General features: G+C 38.7%; 2 protein-coding genes across 2 annotated transcripts in view; one reads left to right on the top strand and one right to left on the bottom strand.

The window, feature by feature from the left end:
• Positions 1 to 18,093, top strand: part of PI4KA (phosphatidylinositol 4-kinase alpha) — a gene marked incomplete at its 5' end in the record, with an annotated part of 55,383 nt that overhangs the window by 17,865 nt on the left and 19,425 nt on the right. The window contains 8 exons of the mRNA XM_083874272.1: positions 807 to 857; positions 14,785 to 14,893; positions 15,393 to 15,529; positions 16,402 to 16,535; positions 16,703 to 16,785; positions 17,059 to 17,129; positions 17,246 to 17,370; positions 17,811 to 17,892. Of these exons, the coding sequence (XP_083730398.1) occupies positions 807 to 857; positions 14,785 to 14,893; positions 15,393 to 15,529; positions 16,402 to 16,535; positions 16,703 to 16,785; positions 17,059 to 17,129; positions 17,246 to 17,370; positions 17,811 to 17,892 (792 nt within the window). The remainder of the gene's footprint in view (positions 1 to 806; positions 858 to 14,784; positions 14,894 to 15,392; positions 15,530 to 16,401; positions 16,536 to 16,702; positions 16,786 to 17,058; positions 17,130 to 17,245; positions 17,371 to 17,810; positions 17,893 to 18,093) is intronic.
• Positions 3,145 to 13,410, bottom strand: SERPIND1 (serpin family D member 1). The gene is made up of 5 exons (XM_083874088.1): positions 13,297 to 13,410; positions 10,443 to 11,311; positions 5,803 to 6,076; positions 4,702 to 4,846; positions 3,145 to 4,316 (listed from the first exon to the last, which is right to left on the bottom strand). The coding sequence occupies exons 2-5, from the start codon at positions 11,293 to 11,295 to the stop codon at positions 4,125 to 4,127; spliced, it is 1,464 nt and encodes a 487-aa protein (XP_083730214.1). The 5' UTR covers positions 11,296 to 11,311; positions 13,297 to 13,410; the 3' UTR covers positions 3,145 to 4,124.

Here is an 18,093-nt window from a genome sequence, read left to right as displayed (position 1 = left end):
GAGGACTATTTGGCTTTGTTTCTCTATTGCTCTCTTCTTTCCTTCTTTGTTCTTGGTGTTCTTTTTTTTTTTTTTTTTTTTTTTTTTTTTTTTTTGTTTTGTTTTGTTTTGTTTTGTTTTGTTTTGTTTTTTTTTAATTGCTTCCTTTTGATTTTTTCCACTTCATACAAAGCTGTACCCTGTTAGCATGTCTTCCCTGCCTCATCTGTGTGGGGCCAGCAGTCTCTGTCTTGTAAGGAGGGAACTGGAGCATTCCCTCTTTCCCAAATCCAGTGCGGAAGGATATAGGAGGCTGGGGAGGACATTAGAGTGGTCTGTGCCATCACTGTTTGCCTGATCAGAGCAGTCAAAGAAAATATGTATTTTACTTACGCTTCTTATATTTCAGTGGAAAAGGCTGCTCCTCCTGCTTAAATAAATTCCTCAAAATCCTGTCTTTTTGCAGGCTTGTTATTTTTGGCTTCAGTTTGTTAGTAAAATGAAACTTCTGGTAAACATTTGGTGCTTGTTTGTGGCCACCCATTTAATGTAATCATTTTTCTAGCAGTTATTGAATATTGACAGACTCTGCGCGGACAGGGGAAAAAATCCCTTTAATAGTCCATGAGGAGAACCTGAAAAACGTGGTTAAAATATTTCAGGGTGTGTTCAGTCCTGTGAATTTCATGGGTGCTCTCTTGACCACCTTGTCCACATCTCTTTGCAAGATAAAGAATTGTAATGTTTGATGCTCGAAATATGTTTTATAGCAAATACTTTAGAAATGCTTTTGTGGGTGTTTTGAGCATTTCCTCTTTCTTCTCCAGGCCTCCAGTAGTGCAGGGAACCTGGGTGTGCTCATTCCTGTCATTGCTGTGGTGAGTATCCAATGGATGAGTTGTTGCAAACAATAGTTTTTTCTCACATTTATCAAATACTGGTGCTATGTCAAGCAAAATGGTTGAAATGTAGTACTACTGTAAAATAATACACCTTGCTTTAAGGGGAGGAAACGATTTGTTTAATTATGACAAATCTCTTGAAAATAAAGAATCTTTTGTGATTCAGGGTTAGATTGTTTCAAGCCATTAATTCTGGAGGTTCTTGAGCTAAATAATACTGTAGGGAATATTACTTTGAATAGTGTTTGGCATGCAGTGTAATAAACAGCACATATCTGTGGCTTGAGGAGAAGTGAAAAACAAAAGTTAATAGAAACAGAGTGAAAAATAAATCTTAGTTTGGCAGCAAAGTGAATTCTGCTTCTTAAAAGGAAAAATAAAAAGATTGATCAAGAAGGGAGTACGTGTCCCATGTCTCCTGAAATGAGAATTGACTGTGAGGCTGAAAGCATTTTAGGAAATGTGCAAGGACACCAGTGTCCATGCCACACTCATTTATTCTGAAGCAAATCTGTGTTCACTCTTGGATGTAACTTGTTTCTGGGGAAAAACCATTTCTTTTAACAAAGTACAGGTGCTAATTCAGGAAAAACTTGTAGATCTAGATGCCCAGTGGAAAGTTTGATATGTGCAAGGTGTGTTACCAGGTCAGTAGGACTATTTGCCCAACTGCTGTAGCTTTTACAAAAAAAAAAAAAAAAGTCACATATAAAAGATCCATAGACAAACTTCCTGAAGGACAAAAGGCATCATGTTGCTTGTTTCTCTCCTGAAGCTGAATTATTCTTTGGAACTTTTCCTGAAGCTGAACTAATCTGTTTAACTTTTCCTGCACAGCTGGTGGGACAAAAGGGAAAAACATCCCATGCTTGCAGTAAGGACGCCTGCTTGTAACTTGTTCACACTGCACATTAACAGGCAGGAAAAAAGCATTCATTTCATAATCTGCCCCCTCAAACCTCTTCACTGAAGCTTGTCAAAGAATCTAAAATTAGCACTAGTTAAAGATCAGAGGACTTCCTTTCCTTCCCTTCCCATATCTCTTCCACTGGTTTCAGACATCAGCCCTCCCCAAATTCAGCAGTGATCACAAGGACAGTTCCTAACTTTAAAGAAATGTGTTTATAAATGTCTTGGATCACTGTTATTCAATAGTTGCTCAGTTGCTGCATGAACCAGTCCTGCATTGAGATGTTCTAGTGGGTGGCATTTTTCAGCTGTCAGTGATGCTGATTTGAGTGAAAGCAGGACCATTCCTTGCCTACTGAGAGAAGATTAGTGCTTAGTAGAGACTTAATGTAAAAGTTTTGGAAGTACTTTTCTGTTTCAAATTTTTATTGATGATATATTTGTTCTGAATAGCTGGGGATAACTGCATTTTTCTTAACCAATGTGACCTTTAAATGCAGTCAGATAGGGCCAGAATCTGAAGCAAGAGTTAATGGTTACATTATGGTTGTTGGAGCAAATATTTGACTTTCTTGCACAATGTATGAAGACCATGAGTTTTGAGCAGTAGCTGATTTGCTTTTCTGTTTGACCTCTTTGCCTTGAATAATTGTCTTTATTTAAGGCCCCAGAAACCCATATTGCAGATGCTCCAGCTCATTCAATCATTGATAAGCTAATTAACCTAGGACATGAATATTTAAACTTTTGCGTATGCTTTTCTTTCTTGTGTATGCTTTCCTTTTTGAATACAGATAAAACAATAAAATGTGTATATGAATGTTAATGATTTCTGTTTTGTACTTCCAGTACTGAAAATTGTCTATCATGTGATGGACTTAAAAGATAGGAATGGGGGAAACATTTGAGTTTCCTATTCAGTATCAGCTCTTCATCATTCATCATCTAATACCGGTATTTCACTAGCTGACAGGTTGAAAAGCTTTTTGTGTATGGAGCATATAATTGGAGTAGATGTAAAATTACAAACAGCAGTATATAAAAGCAAAATTAAATCAACAAGTTAAACTTAATATTGGAAAAACACCTTTTTAAGAAAATTCATAATTCTTTAAATAATGGTTTGAAGGTTATTAGTGGTTTTTTGCTAACATAAGACAAACTTATAATATATATAGATAGGTACAGTATTTGATAATGCAAAAACTAATAAAAATACTCTCACTGGATTATGAGGCACATTTTTTAAAAAGGTATGATGTAAAGTAAGGGATGCAGAGGTGAGTATGTTAATTGTCTTTAATAATTTGAATCTATGATGCAGCTCTGTTCCTGGTAGCAGGTAGACAGTGATATTCTACAGAGTGGGGGTAAATCTTCTCATTTTCAAGTGTGACACATTTGAACAGAATTGGTGTTGTTACCAGAACAATTTAGAAAGTTTGAAGTGACTTGAAAGGTTTCGTCCATTAAATCAAGTATGGAAAGTGCACTGGAATATTAACAGAGTGATTGCTATAAATTGCTTTTTTTCTAGAGAGGATTAGATGATACTGAGCCAGTGAAAAGAGCATTTTGCTGACTGCTTTCCCTCTAAAGGGCATTCTGAGGATAATTATATCATTTACCAGGCTGGCCTAATTGGTACCTCTTGTACCAATGAAGGTCAGAGGAAGTATTGAAGCCATACTAGTTAGATCAGGGAAAAGTAGTGGGTCCCTTAGTATTTCATTCCTCCAAGACATTTCTGTCTCCTCTTACTTGATACACTGGTCCGTGAGGCTCATTATCTGCATCAGTTTGAATGTTAATACACATTATGTGTATTCACTGAACATTAAATGATGCAAGCGAAAGAAAGAATGGAGACATTTCATCTGTTTCAAGTTAAATTGTGTAAAGTGCCCAGGAGAGACTTAGGTGTCTATGGCTGGTCAGGTATTCAGGATTTCTTTAGTCCTGTTTATCATAAACAGACATCCTAGCACAAACTTAGAGCTAAATTTCGAGACTCCAGATAGTCTAAATACTTTATTGATTACATTTTATACACTGATGCAAAACACAAAGTGTAAGTCACTTTGTTTTTTTGGTTTTTTCGCTAGTAATACACTTGTATCAATACATGACACTAACCATTTTAAATTGCAGTCAAATTATCTACTGCTTTGAGTCCATTCAAGAAAAAATACCTGTAGATAATACGTTTTCTTTTTATACCAGTGACTTCTGTATTGGCTAATACGACAATAAATTTTCCTTTATGATACTGGTGTTTTAACATGTAATTATACAGCCCATGGATAACAGAGTGTTGGAGGATCTTCTCTGCTTTTAAGATGTGGCAGGGTTGGCAACTCTGCCCATGAAGAGGAGGCAGCTGGTGCGGTGCTCATAGATCAGGAACAAAAAGGGGCGGTCGACGACAAAGCGGATCTGAGTGGAGAGAGGCATGAACCCCACGGTGGTTATTGTTGCAGCCTCCGTGCCCTCCTCATTCACTGTGATTGTGCCTTGGTGGTTGAACTGTTCAGGGAAACAAAACAGGAAAACAAATGAGAGAAATTGAAGCTCTCATAAGTACAGGAATGATGTGCTGACAGCCTTCCCCGCTCCGTGTCCCACACCCTTGCTGGTCAGCCTACACAGCACCAAAGACCTTTGGGGTTTGTTCTGTGGAGAACCCTGTTCCTGAGGGACCACAACACTCTTAGTGCCTTTGACATCTGATTAAACACGTGCTTCATTATGTGAATGGACAAGGACAAACCCACAACTGTCCTTCCTATGTCCTCCAGAAAAGATGAGGAAAAACTATTATTTTAGCTTACTGTGCAATACTGTTACTGTGCTGCCATGTTATTGGGTGATAGAGTTTAATCAGAGAGGAGGTGAACTGAGGAGTAAATACCCTGTCAATGGTGATCTTCTCATCTGAAATACCAGAGTAGTCGCCTTTTCCATTGAATAGTTCTTCTATTCCCATGGATTTCAGATAATCAATCAAGTTATAAGTCTTCTCCAGCTTAAATTTAGGCAAAACCACTTCTCTTGTTCTAGTAAAAGTAAACAAAAAAAAGGAAAAAATCATTGAGCAGATATGTATGTGCACAACTTTGCTTTACAGACCTGTTGTGGTTTGGATGTTTTGCTGTCCTCAGCAAGCAGGACACAGATATACAGGACTGTACTTTTGCTTTCAGAACTTGAGCATCATGACTTTTAAAACGTGCTTAAAAAAATAATTCCCCTGTGAAAACTGTTAGTTTGTCAATTTGATATTTCATTCATAATGATTTGCATTATTTTTGTGTGTAAGGTATGTGACTTTGAGCAGTTCAGTTCAGTGCATGCTTGTAGTAAGTGTCAAGCTGTCAGATTTTCTGAAGTACTAAACTGAAGATTTGTCATTTATTGTGTACTACAGAAATAGGTTGAATTCCTGGATAGTACATCAAATAATCTCTTTTTATCAAGTCTGAAGACAGATACACCTACCCTGTCATCTTCCTCAAGGGCGGCTTTATTATTTTTCCTTCTTATAATTGTGATGTCCGTTGTTGATTATGGAATGTAATTCCATATTCCTTTACACACAGCTCTGTTGAAATGCTCAGTGCTGAACTGAACATAGGCTGATGTGACCAAGATTATTATTAGTGCAGAATAATCTGTTCTTTTCACAATCCTGTTTTTCCTTCTCGTTGTAAACTTCATCAGTAAAAATCTTTTCTTAAAATCTATATCATTAAATACTCAATAGAAAGAATTTTGAATAGAAAGAATTTCTACCTCAGTCATCCTTGATGGTATTTAAATTTTGAGAGCTTACTGGTCCTGATTTTTAAATCAGTAAATCCATTCTTTGGAGGTTTTGTTTAGGTTCCATTTTTTTAATTATCAAAACATACTGTCCTCTGCATGCTTCACTTACCCTCACTAGTCTCATCAAGAAAATACATTAAGATTTTACCAAGATGTGCTTTTCAGCAGGTTTCAACAGCAAAAATACCTGTTTGTCATGCTCTTCTGCCACTTTTCCACCACTTGAGGAGTGATCTGCTTTTCGAGGGCCTTCATGCCAGCGAGTTTGTGCGGGAGCACCACGAGCATGCTGATGTTGCCCACGAAGGGGAGCTGGATGACGCCGCAGTCCAGCTCGGGGTCGGCAGCAGCCAGGAAGGTGCCCTTGGTCTGCATCATGGGCACCTTCACCGTCTGCTTCTCGTTCAGCCGGAAACTTCGCTTCATCGTCATTTCCACTGGGAACTTGTTCTCCCAAGTGCCTGGTCAGACAATGCACAACACAGATAAAACCCCCGAGGTGGCTGTTTAAGAAATCTTCCCAGAATAGGTTTACGCTAAGCTTGGGGTCACGTGGGTTGGGAGTTACTGCAGTCTTGGGTTTATGTTTCTTTCACCCATGATTTCAAGGCTGGTGGTTCGTGTGGGTCTGCCTGTGCCCTGACCTCTGAAGGCTTTAGGTCTGAGTCTGAGTCTGATCTCGGCGCGAGAATGAAGAGTCTCAAGGTCTAGGTTTTTTTGGTTTCTCGCATTGTTTATTAATTCTTATCTTGTAAGTTCTTTGTGTGTCTGGCCAAGATGTTCACAGTAGCTCAGACATTATGTGACTCCCCCCGTGATGGGAGGTGACTCTGCTTTTATACGGATAACTATGTGGCTATTACTTACCATTCTGTGCCAATGCCTCGTATCTATACTAGAAGGGTCATTTCTACTTTGACCCAATCCTATCAAACTAATTTGTGCCGACGTCACTGCACAAAATGGATGCCAAGGGAGAAGAAGAAGAACTCGGGGTTCCACCCTAATTCCTCCATCTTGTCTCCTTGCACCTCCATTCTAAAAATCCCAAAACTACAAAATCTTCTACATGGTGATAAACTACACTACTGTCTGTTACACATTTGTGACTTGCAATTCTTCTCTGTGTTAGAAGTTTTTCTCATGGACCAAAATCAAAGACTGTGTCTTCCTGGGCTCTGTGCCAGGCAAACCCCCCTGCACAGACCCCAGACCATCTTTCTTAGGTCCCAGGCCTCTCTACTGAGGTTTGTGACCATCCAGAGTGCCCAGGGGGATGCCCTGGACTCTGACACTGCAGGAGATGGTTGATTTCAGTGAAGCCTGAATTAGAAGACAAAGTTTTAAAGTGACTTCAAAATTCCTGGCTTTCTAACTTAGCATTTGCCTGATTTGAGTGTTCTGAATTACAAAAGCAGGTGAACACAAACCTGCTTTTAAGAATTTGTTTAGGAAATGAGAATGTGGTTAGTGTGTATTATTTTTCCCTATGGGGAAGCTAGAAATTTTAAGAGATGCAAAACGGTTTTTAGGGTTTGCCTCTAGCAGAACACCTGACCCAGCTGTGTTTTCTGACAGATGTGATGCCTGAATCCAGTTCTGAAGACACCTCTTTGGAGAACGTTAGTGGTGTATCAAGCTAAGTAAGGGCTGGATTCATTTTCCATCAGGTTATAAAAGATGCTATGCTGAAGACATTATGTTACCTTTGGCATTCTGAATGGTTCATTTTCTGTCTTAGCGTGAAGAGTTGGGGTGTTGACTGCTTAATTCTGTGATCCAGCTTGATGTGATAACAGGCTCCTGTAGATGTGCTGAAATCTGACAGGTTTATGCCCAAATAATGCAGTCCAACACATTTTTGCAGCCCAGAAAGCTTTGCCATCAGGGTTTGAAGCTTTTTATGTGGAGATACTCTGGATACCAGAAATATTTATTGACTGTTTGAAAGAAGTTTTTTTTAAATGCAGTGTTCCATTAGTCTTTTTATGGAACTATGGCTCTGGAATAAACATCATTTCTTAAGGGGCAGACAAAGCTAGAAGATTATAGTGGAAATGGGGTTACCAGTATTTCCTGTAAAAACTCAGGAATTTAGGTCATCCTTGGCAAGCAAATATGTGAGGAATGTGACTGTGACTGTGTGGAGAGCCTACAATATAACCTTAATTGGTTCCTTGCCAGATTTGCTGTGAAAAAGAAAAGAAAAGCCTTAAGTCCAACTTTCATTCTAATAGTTCCTGCATATGTCAGGCTGGTGGGGACCAGTTTGAGAAGTGATCAGATTGTGGTTAATAGTCTGAATAGTATGGGGTATAAAATGGATTATGCTGTTCTCAAACAAATAGTCTCACTTCCAAGGAAAACCCAGTATCTGTTTTGCAGGGAGCAGAATTCACAGGTGTAAAACTCTGGCTGGCCAGTGACATGAGGCTGCTGTGGGCCAGGGGAGCTTCAGGAGCACTGCCATCCACTGAGGGATGGGAGACGTAATCTGCTCTTCCTAGTAAAAGAGAGGAGCTGGGGAACATTTTTCCTGGATTCACTTTTGTAAATGTGTTTTTCTTGGGGTAGAACACTGATCCCTAGCAGGAGCTGTGTGCCAGCTGAAACCAGCTGGCACTTTATGACTTTTGTGACTGTTTTGAATCTTCCCTCAAGATGTCTTTTGGATGCATCTGTGAAAGTAGGTGTTGTCTCCATTGAGTGACTCCTCTTTTACATTTGTGACTGCAATCTCAGAAAGAATCAGGACATTTTGGACCTGTCAACATTTGTCAGTTGCCAAAACTGCCATGGCTAAAATAACCAGCTCCTACTTGATAGGAGGCTCAAAAATGATTACTCAGAGCTGTGCAGAATGGGGGGTAGGCTGGACATCTATAAAAGATAAAATGTGTTTCTTACCAACGTAGTTTTCAATAGTTTCTTGATGGTCTTTAATGTTAAAGGAGCTTGAAACCTCACAGTGTTTCTCAAGTATTCCACTACTCAGTCTTGTACTGACCATCTATATCTGGAAGTGCTTACAGGTTTCTTAGTTCTGAGGGCTTAACAGAGCTTTTCTGCAGTGGGACAACAGTGCAAATGGAAAACTCTGGAAAAATTGACATTTTTGAAGGAGCAGTGGGGAAACTAAGAAACCTAGGAGCAGAAGTTGCTTTTAAAAAGTTCATTTCCACTCAAAGTAGAATTCCCAAGAGATTGTCACTGTAATACAAAAGAATGAGAGCAGTGGAGAATTGATCCTTGTTTTGAGGGTTAGAAATTACAGCCTTCAGCAGATGGCACCAAGGCAATTTGGACTAATGGGACTAAATGGGCAGAAGAAAAACCCTAAAGTCTTTTTCATTTTGGTAACTCAAGAGTTTCAATACCACAGCTGTCTATGGTGTTTTTGTTATTTTGAGATGGCACAAGTATTTAATAAATTTAGAGTGAAACAAATGGGTAAATATAATTTCACCAAATTATATTTTTTTAAAAAATCTATTTCACTTTGTGTAGTCCTTTTCTTAGGATGGTTTAACAGGCAGTAAAGCCCTGTATTTAGTATGATATGATCATCAGGCACATAGTCAGGGATACAAGTAAGTGCCTGTTGGATGGTACCTGAGAATAGGAGATTATCGGGATTTTATGCTAATGATTGCTTCAGATTCTTTTAGGGATAAGTGGCATTATTCAAGGAAATAATTCCTTGCAAGTGAGTGGGAAAAGGTACATTTATGAGCATGTTGCTTCTATAACCTGCTGAGATGACAGGTGTGAGAGAGGTCTTTGTTTCCTGGAAGCAGGGACAAAACTGGGAGAAAGTAAACTCCTCTGAATTATGGAAAGGAATGTGTTGTATTTGCAAACACTGTTACCCTTTTGGGCTAATCTGTCTTTTCTTACCCATATTTTAAGCCATCTTTATCTGATTTTCATCTTAAACAGTCAGTAACAGATTTCCTTTTATCCTCAGTTCTTCTTTCATTGGCCCCTCCCACCTCTTGCTCATTTAATATAATTTTAAAAGTTTGTTGAAAAACTGACAAACTTTCAACCTGAGGCAGATAATTCATCTTGAAAATTTCACCACAGGCTTTTAGTTTAAATGTAAAGACATTGAAAATAAGGGTTTATAATAAGAATATATTGTAGAGTCTTTACTTCAAGCCTCTTTAACTGTTCAGCCTTTACTAATACACGAAGGAGCCCATATCAGCAAACCATTCATGCTGAATTAACTGAATTATTCCATGTAGAGAATGTGTTTGGTTTTAGTTGTAGAAGAACAGTGTTTGGTTATTCTCTTAGGTCTCCTGTATGGACTTGTTGACAAAGAGCATGCTCTGATCATATTTAAAAAATGCTTCCTTCAAGCTGAAATTCTTTGTAGTCATTTGTATGAGTTGTGAATACTTCAGAGATGTTAAGTGCTTTAACTGAAATCAAGCTGTACCATTTCAGTGATGCCAGGACTGAATGTGATTAATGACTTGCATATGGATCTGTACCTCCCCATCTGGTACTTCTACAAAGCTTGTGATTTCTGGGGCTATTCTGCATTCATATGTTGTTTTTCTGTCTCACTGTGAGTTATTAAGGTTTTGGAAGTAGTAAGCATTTGCTCTGTGTATACAATGCCCACTAACTTCAGAGAATCATGCTACAGAAAGAGGCAAAAAATGGGCTAATAATACAGATTCCTAATTGAGGGAGTCAGTAGGTTTTTTGTAGTGGTCATTAGACTTAAATTCTGTCTGGGATTTCTAATGACATATAGCAGTGCATTGCAAACTGAGAAAATCCATCACTAAGATTGAAATAATGGAGTCTTACCTTTAAAGTAAAGACAATTAAGAATCATCATCAGTGTTGTAGGGTTTATATTCACAAGAGCCTCCTTTATTAATCCCTTGGTCAGCTTCAAGATGCGTTCGTTGGTTTTGGCTATGAAGCTGGGATCTGAGAAATCAGCTGGTTGGGCATCAGCAAAGTAGTATGTTTTCATATTGTTTTTGAAGTCATTGAGAATAGAAAAGTCTTTATGAATATAAAGGTCATTGACAGACCTCAGGGTGTAGCCAAAGTTGCGCCTGAAGAGCCGATGGGTGAGTTTGCGGAAGAGGTTGTGAACAGTCATGAGCTCGTATTTGCTGCTGGCATTAATGAACTCTTGAAAGCCAAGAACAGATAACACTTCCTGCTGGGTTTGATCCTTCAGGCCCAGGGAAATCATAGCCATTGCAGTGGAAATGCCAACAGGAGCCATGATAATATTGTCTGAGGGGCTGGCCTTGTCTGCCACACTGCGGTAAAGGTTGAAGCCAAAGTTTGCGTTGAGGATATTGAGGCGCTGGATTCTGGTTTTGCCATGGAATAGTTCAAGAATATTTCCTTGCTGAACTTCAGAAACCATGTGTGGGGCAGCATCAATAATATCACTGTAGTCATCTTCACCCAGTATCTTGTCAAGGTCTAGGTAGTCCTCTTCCTCCTCCTCTTCAGGAATCAGGTCATTAGTGATGGTGTTTTCCCTGTGGAACTCGAGTGGTAGGTTTGGCATGTAAGTCCCATTTTCGTGTGGCTGTGCACCTTTAAGGCTTTCAAAATGCTCAGTGACGTCCTTGACTCCACAAAAAGTGGAGGTTATGATGAGAGCAAGGGCAAGAAATTGAAGTAGGAACTTCATTCTGACAGGTGAAAGCCTGGAAGACAGCATTAGACAGTTGGGAGAGACAAGGATAATTGAATTTCAGCTATCTAATCCCTAATTTTAGGTGCATGCTGATTTTTGTCGCAGCAGCAGATCTATAGTTACCTTATTCTACAGCATTGTTTTTTAGTGGAGCAGATGTCAATTAGATGGATAAGTCTGTTTTACTGGTAATTGGTTTTGCTTACACAATGCCTCTAGCCTGCCAAAGAATTGGTTGCCTCCTTCCATACAAATAGTCATTACTGGCATATTTCAACAGTTCCAAACTCACTACCCAGAATATGTGGGACTCTTTATTTTAAACTGTTACACTTGAACTGTGCCCTAACTTTGTGAGTAGTGTGTGCTGAAAATACAATGTGAAGTCAGATTTGAGCTTGGTAGGAGCAAGAGGGACTCCTGATCCAATCCCCTGCAGGAGCATACCAGAAGGCTGAGATTACTGAAAAATTTTAAAAACAAACATCCTGTAGCTACAACAAAAAAATAGAAGTTTTGCGGGAGTATTTTTGAAAAGCAAGACAGCAATCTGGTGAATAAGGGATATCTAGGCATGTAGAAATATGTGTATTTGCACTATTAGTGCAAATAGTACCATCAGTGAGACTGCAGTGGGGGAAGTGTAGGGCATAAACGTCTGGCCTGGCCTGCTCATGGCCTTACTCGGGTGTGTTACTCAATGTCCACCCTTTCTGCAGCTCTCTGTCCTCATCTGCCACTTTTGTAATGGATTGGCTTGATTCTGCTTTTGGCTTAGTTATGTTTTGTTTCACTTTTGTGTAGCACTGCAGAACTCGTGTTCTCTGTTTTCTTCATGATGTGAAGTCTCTGTGAGCTCCCTTCAGAACTTTGTTTCTCTAGGCTTACTGTGATCCCAGTTCTAGGTTTGTAACCTCACCTCTTTTGTTTGAGATTACATTTAAGTAGAACCTACATTTTTCTAAGGGAAACTTAATCAGTCTTTTCATCTACTGAGTATTGGACTGTTGCATTTTTAAATTATTTTTAAAATCAAGAATTTTCTTCAGTGTATATTTGAAGAGAATCCATTAGACTTACTCAGCTGTAAAACTCTCTACCAAAAAGTAGGTCTGAGAGACTTTTCACCATAATATTGGGTGTAGTAATTAAAGTCATCTTACAAAGATAGGAAAAAGTGTAATTCTCTCCTGCAACAGTCAGAGATCAAAATGTAGGTGTTCAATAGATCTGTGTGCTGAAACTGAATGGGTGTCTGAATGCCAGGCCTTGGGTTTTGCCCCTATTTAACTTTAAAGTTATTTCATGATTTTATAAAGTTAATCTCAATTGATACACTTTCTTGAGTAAAAAGACAGTTATTTACAATATAATACAGGACAAAATACTGAATACAGTTAAAATGAAAATCTTAAGAAGTTGTTGATAAAAATGCTTTTTAAATTAGGAAACAGAGCTGTTCTGTAAAGTATGAAGGTTCACATACTTGTACCTGTTCACTGACCTGTATATCAGTGAATAAAATCTTGAAGGAAAATATTTTCAAACGATGTTGTAACAGGATTGAAATAACTGAGCTGACAGATTAATTTTTGAAACTCTCTCCCAGACTAATTTGCTTTAAATCCTAGTTTAAGGTGATCCTCCCATATAAAAGAATACATTGTTTTGCAAAAATGAAGGGTTTACACTGGGAGTGAACATCTCGAGTCAGTCTTTTTCTAATTGTTTCTCCATAAATTCATTAGTTTTTTCCCCGCCCCCAGAAGTCAGGCCCTTAGGGCTGAGATCCTCTGTCCAGTAACCATTGATAAACATTTTCTGCTCTTGACACAGCAGAATTTACTGTCTGTATTCCCAACTTTACATTCTCATCTTCACCAAAGTTGTTACTGCTCAGCTGCACTTACACAGGCAAAACATCCCCCTTCTTTGCAATATGCATGTCTTTGGTGAGATCTACCCAAAATAACAGGAGAGGTAAAAGAAGCTTACCTTTAAGCCACTGTAGGGGAAGAATGTGTTGAAAAGCTCTAGTAAAGGGAACGGCAGGGTTTAAATCTGAACTTTGACGCTGGTTTTTTGTGCATCTCCCAAAGTAAACATTCTCTAAACCAAACACTGCTAAACTTACTTCGTCAGCCAAAATCCCTCCCTTGCCTAGTGATCTCTGCTGAATTCTCTGTTGTTTGTTGAACTACTTTTATAGCTTTGCAGGTACTTGGTCCCTTTTCGAGGAAGGTCTTTGAGCAAAAATCGGCGTATGTAAAGTTTCAAAGTCAAGCATGCACATAAACTTGACTGTTAATGACAGGAAAAGCCCTGTAGTTGCTTTTTTGTGCTGAAATGGGGGGCGGGGGGAGCATCTTAGTGCAAAGTGTTTGAGGCTTCTGTGGTTGTGATGGGGTTTCTTCAGCTGGTGTTGTATTGGTGCAAAGATTTTCATTGCACAAACAGGTTTTTACCACAGTGCTGTTCACCAGCTTAAACTCAGACTGATTTTATTATCATGGAGAGATTTTTTCATGCTGTTCTTTTTTAAATGACTAATCTCCCTCATGATTTACAGATGCATCCAAAATTGGCTTTATGTAAGGTTTCACTGAAGTACTGCTGGCTCTCACACTTAGAGAGAATTATTGTGGTTAGAGAAAACTTCTTCAAGCTAGATTAGAACGTAACATTTTGTTAATAAAGTTTACAGTAGTAATATACAGTCATATTGAATAAAGCTTGTGGTTTAATGGCCAATTTCTTTTACTTTTTATACACTGCCTGTGCTTTAACTCTTTTTAGGATAACACAGTATGATCTTTGTTATATAAATTTATCTGAAGTTGTGTATCATGTTGGCTGAGAGGATATACTGCTCCTCCGGTGGCAACAGCTGTTTGTGCAAAAAGTATCAGAGAATTTAAGTAAATGTGTTGAAAATAATGCTCTTTTACTTGCCTGTTTAGATAGTAAATTCTTCAGAACTGATGTCATTCTGTGCGTGGGTGCAAACAATGAAAGATCCCCAACTGGTGCCTCAATGTATTTCCACAAAGCTGATAAACAATAGCAACCAGAAGTGTTTTTGACTAATATTTATTTAGTTTGGAGTTCCTTTACACTGCAGCAAAGCTGCATGGCATTGTCTTCAGCACAGTTTAAAGGACCATGTGGTCTCTTCCTCCCTGCAGTGGATAGTATACTAATATTATGTATCCTCCTCAGAGGTTACTGTATCAGCATGGTGTTATTCCTATGTAAAACAAAGGAAATTCCTACTTCAGGCATCTCAAAGTTCGCCTTTCAGCTCTCCAAAAAGAAAATTTCATTAATATAACAATAGCAATATAATACTAGTTTTCATAGGTGACAAAGAATATTACCTTTGTAAATCATGGTGAAGAAGATACATTAATTGATTCCTTAGTGTGGAATTGAGTTATTCTACCTCCCACCGTTTTCTAATGTTAATTTTAATTTCTTTGCCAGCTCACTAGACGCCTGCCGCCCATCAAGGAAGCCAAGCCCAGGCTGCAGAAGCTGTTCCGCGATTTCTGGTTGTATTCGGTGCTGATGGGATTTGCTGTGGAAGGATCAGGTACTCTGCATTCTAAGAGAGCAACGTGGCTGCTCACATTTAAACTTTTCATGAATCTAAATATAACTCTGTGCAAACCATTCACAGTAGCTTGAAGAAAAATTACAAGCATGAAGATACTTCAAAAGCAAACAGCTTATGTGACAGTTCTCTGGTGGGATTTCTTTAAATCTTTGCGGTTTCATTATCAGATTCAGCATGGTACAACCTTAGTTTTATTCCTAAGTTAATAGCCTTAGTTATGAGTTTTGATAGCCAGATTAGTGGAATGGAAGATAAGACACATGGGGTACAATGGCAATTAAATAGAAACTTCACCTAAACATGCTTACTAAGTTTGGAACGTGGATCACGTGTGTTGAGTGTCTGTGCTTAAAGGCATGAAAAATCTGCCCTAGAAATGATGCAAAGCTTGGTAATGCATGTAACTTTGTAAAACTTGATTTATTTATTTTTTTTAATCCTTCATTCCACCTTCCTATTTCTGCTTCTGTTCCAGGTCTTTGGCCAGAAGAATGGTATGAAGGTGTGTGTGAAATTGCCACCAAGTCTCCATTACTCACATTTCCCAGCAAAGAGCCACTGCGATCTGTTCTGCAGTACAATTCTGCCATGAAGAATGACACCGTGACTTCTGTAGGAATTCATTTCTTCTATTACCTCCTTCCATAATGTGTGCCAGTGTTAAATGGCATGGTACCTCTGTTATACTGAAATAGCACAACATCCCTTCAGCCTGCCTCCTATTAGTGAAAAACAGCTATTTTACACTAATATTCTGACATCAGGGTGCAAAAGTGACTTGGGGTCAGTTTTATGGAGTGTTAATACAAGTGTTTAGGTGTTTCTACGCCTTGATCAGGTGTAGAAACCAAGTCTTTGTGGAGATTGAAGCCTCTTAATGCTTTTTTATCCATTTTATACCTGACAAAACTTGCACTTTCCAAGTTTGAAAGGAAACAACACATTCAGGCTTTCAAAGAAATGTTAAGTTTGCTCTGGCTTGATACTGGCATTATTCTCTCTCTCTCTAGCATCTATGGGATAGATTTTGCAGGACAGATTTTGCCCAAGGGCAAAACAAGCCTTTTTTGGGTTATGAAAACTCTTTGGCTCCCAAATAATGCAGAAATCTGCATTGTGCCTAGGTACATAGTTCTGTGACACCAAAGACTGGCACAAGTCCGTGAAGTTTTGGGAGCTGGACAGTGCTGATGTTGGTTGAACTTGCATGCATTTAGTATAGGACTTGTATTTCTTTATTGGTATAACTGCATGGGAATTAGCAATTATTTCTGCCAGAAGCTTGGTTCCAGATTTAGTTCTGTTCTGTATTTGAAGCATTGTGACTTGCTGAGTCAGGGGAGGTTGGTCTGAGTCTGCAGGCAGAGGCATCCTGACATACTGTTTGTGAAGGGTGAAACGTTAACAAATAGCTGAATGCATGTTTGAAGACACAAACTAATACAGGACTCCCACTTCAGATAACTTCATGTATTCCTCTCTAGGCTGAACTAAATGAATTACGGAGTACCATAATCAATCTCTTGGATCCTCCTCCAGAAGTGTCAGCATTGATCAATAAGTTGGACTTTGCCATGTCTACCTATCTCCTTTCTGTTTACCGCCTGGAGTATATGAGGTATGTGTTTATCTATATTTCGTTTTTTCACTTAGGAAACAGCCAAAAAACCCTAAAAGAAAACAATCAATAAATCCCCGAAACAAACAAAATCTAAAATAAACAAAAAAGTGAAATAAATAAACAAAACCCCAAACATCCTAGCTTACAAAACTCTCCTTCCCCAGGGTGCTGCGTTCAACGGACCAAGATCGCTTCCAAGTCATGTTTTGCTATTTTGAAGATAAAGCAATTCAGAAAGACAAATCTGGTAAGATTTACCTGTCTAGGTTTCCTCTCAGCTTGAGGTATGAGGAAATTATCTTCAGGCCTGCAAAGCAGAAGCAAATCAAGTGGCTATATAACAAAATGAATCATGTTCACCAGGTTGCTGCTGCTTTATTCTTGCCAAGAACATTGGTTTTGTTTTGAAAAAAGTTCAACATTGGCTGAGTAAACATAAACACTTTTTAACTGTTAAGTCTGGTTTATAAAACAAATGTAATTTTGTCAATGAAACCTGTCACTTCTCTCCACTCCTCAGGCATGATGCAGTGTGTGATAGCTGTTGCTGATAAGGTGTTTGAAGCTTTCCTGTCAATGATGGCTGATAAAGTAGGTTACCTGGAAACTAAAACTTTGAATTTGTATAAATGTTCTCATTTCAGTTTATGAAAGTGAGTTATCTGATCCTTTAAGAGCTTCATACGTCTCTTTGGCATGTTTTTTAGCCTAAAACCAAGGAGAATGAAGAAGAGCTGGAGAGACATGCTCAGTTCTTGCTTGTGAATTTCAACCACATTCACAAGAGGATCAGGAGAGTTGCAGACAAATACTTATCCGGGCTGGTAGACAAGTGAGTATAGATTTCATGTTTCTCTTTTCACAATGACTGTTAAGTGGTTGCTTAGGCACTTGGTGACACTGGTCAAGTGGATTTCTTGGCTGCTACTTCTCCTGAAACATCTCCTTGAAAAATTATATTCAATGGTGTTTTTAGCCTGAGCTCTGAAACCCCTGGTTAAAATGTGTGTCTGCTTAGTATTCCCATGGGTGGAGCAAAGCCAAGTGCCCATGACAGAAGTGCAATCTCAGCTCCTGTGCAATAGCTCTTCTTGGCTTTTGGCTCTGGATAAGCCAGGCTGCCTTGAGCCGTGGCAGGCTTTGTGGCTTCTGTTGAGTATGAGCTTTCCTAGGAATGTATAAAGCTGACTCTCTAAGCAGCTCCCATGATAAAATCATGGCCTTCCTCAGCTCTCCATGGTTATTATGTTTCTGAATTCTGTCTTGCTCTAGATTTCCTCACTTGCTGTGGAGTGGAACTGTGCTGAAGACTATGCTAGATATTCTGCAGACATTGTCTCTGTCCCTTAGTGCAGTAAGTGTTTTTCTTTCCTAGAATGTTTTATTTTTTCTTTGTTCTGTATTTATTTGATACTTAATTAAGTTTGTATTTTCATTTTTTACTAATACTGATAAAATCTTAATTTTAAATTCTGTGAAGCAAGAATTATCTTTGCAACCCTATTTCATAAGCAGTAAAACTAGTACTAAAATGTTGTTGTCAGATGTGGTTTAT

This window comes from Zosterops lateralis, assembly GCF_965231275.1.
Source record: "Zosterops lateralis genome assembly, chromosome: 17".
Classification (NCBI taxonomy): Eukaryota; Metazoa; Chordata; class Aves; order Passeriformes; family Zosteropidae; genus Zosterops; species Zosterops lateralis.
The sequence above is the reverse complement of the archived record's forward strand: the minus strand, read 5'-3'. Positions and strand labels throughout refer to the sequence as shown.

Excerpts from the sequence above, each read along its gene's own strand:
- SERPIND1 (XM_083874088.1), bottom strand. The coding sequence starts at position 11,295 with ATGAAGTTCCTACTTCAATTTCTTGCCCTTGCTCTCATCATAACCTCC. Across the intron at positions 6,077-10,442 it reads TAATTGTCTTTACTTTAAAG|GCACTTGGGAGAACAAGTTC; the intron begins GTAAGACTCCAT and ends TTGTCTGACCAG. Across the intron at positions 4,847-5,802 it reads CAGAAGAGCATGACAAACAG|AACAAGAGAAGTGGTTTTGC; the intron begins GTATTTTTGCTG and ends TACTTTTACTAG.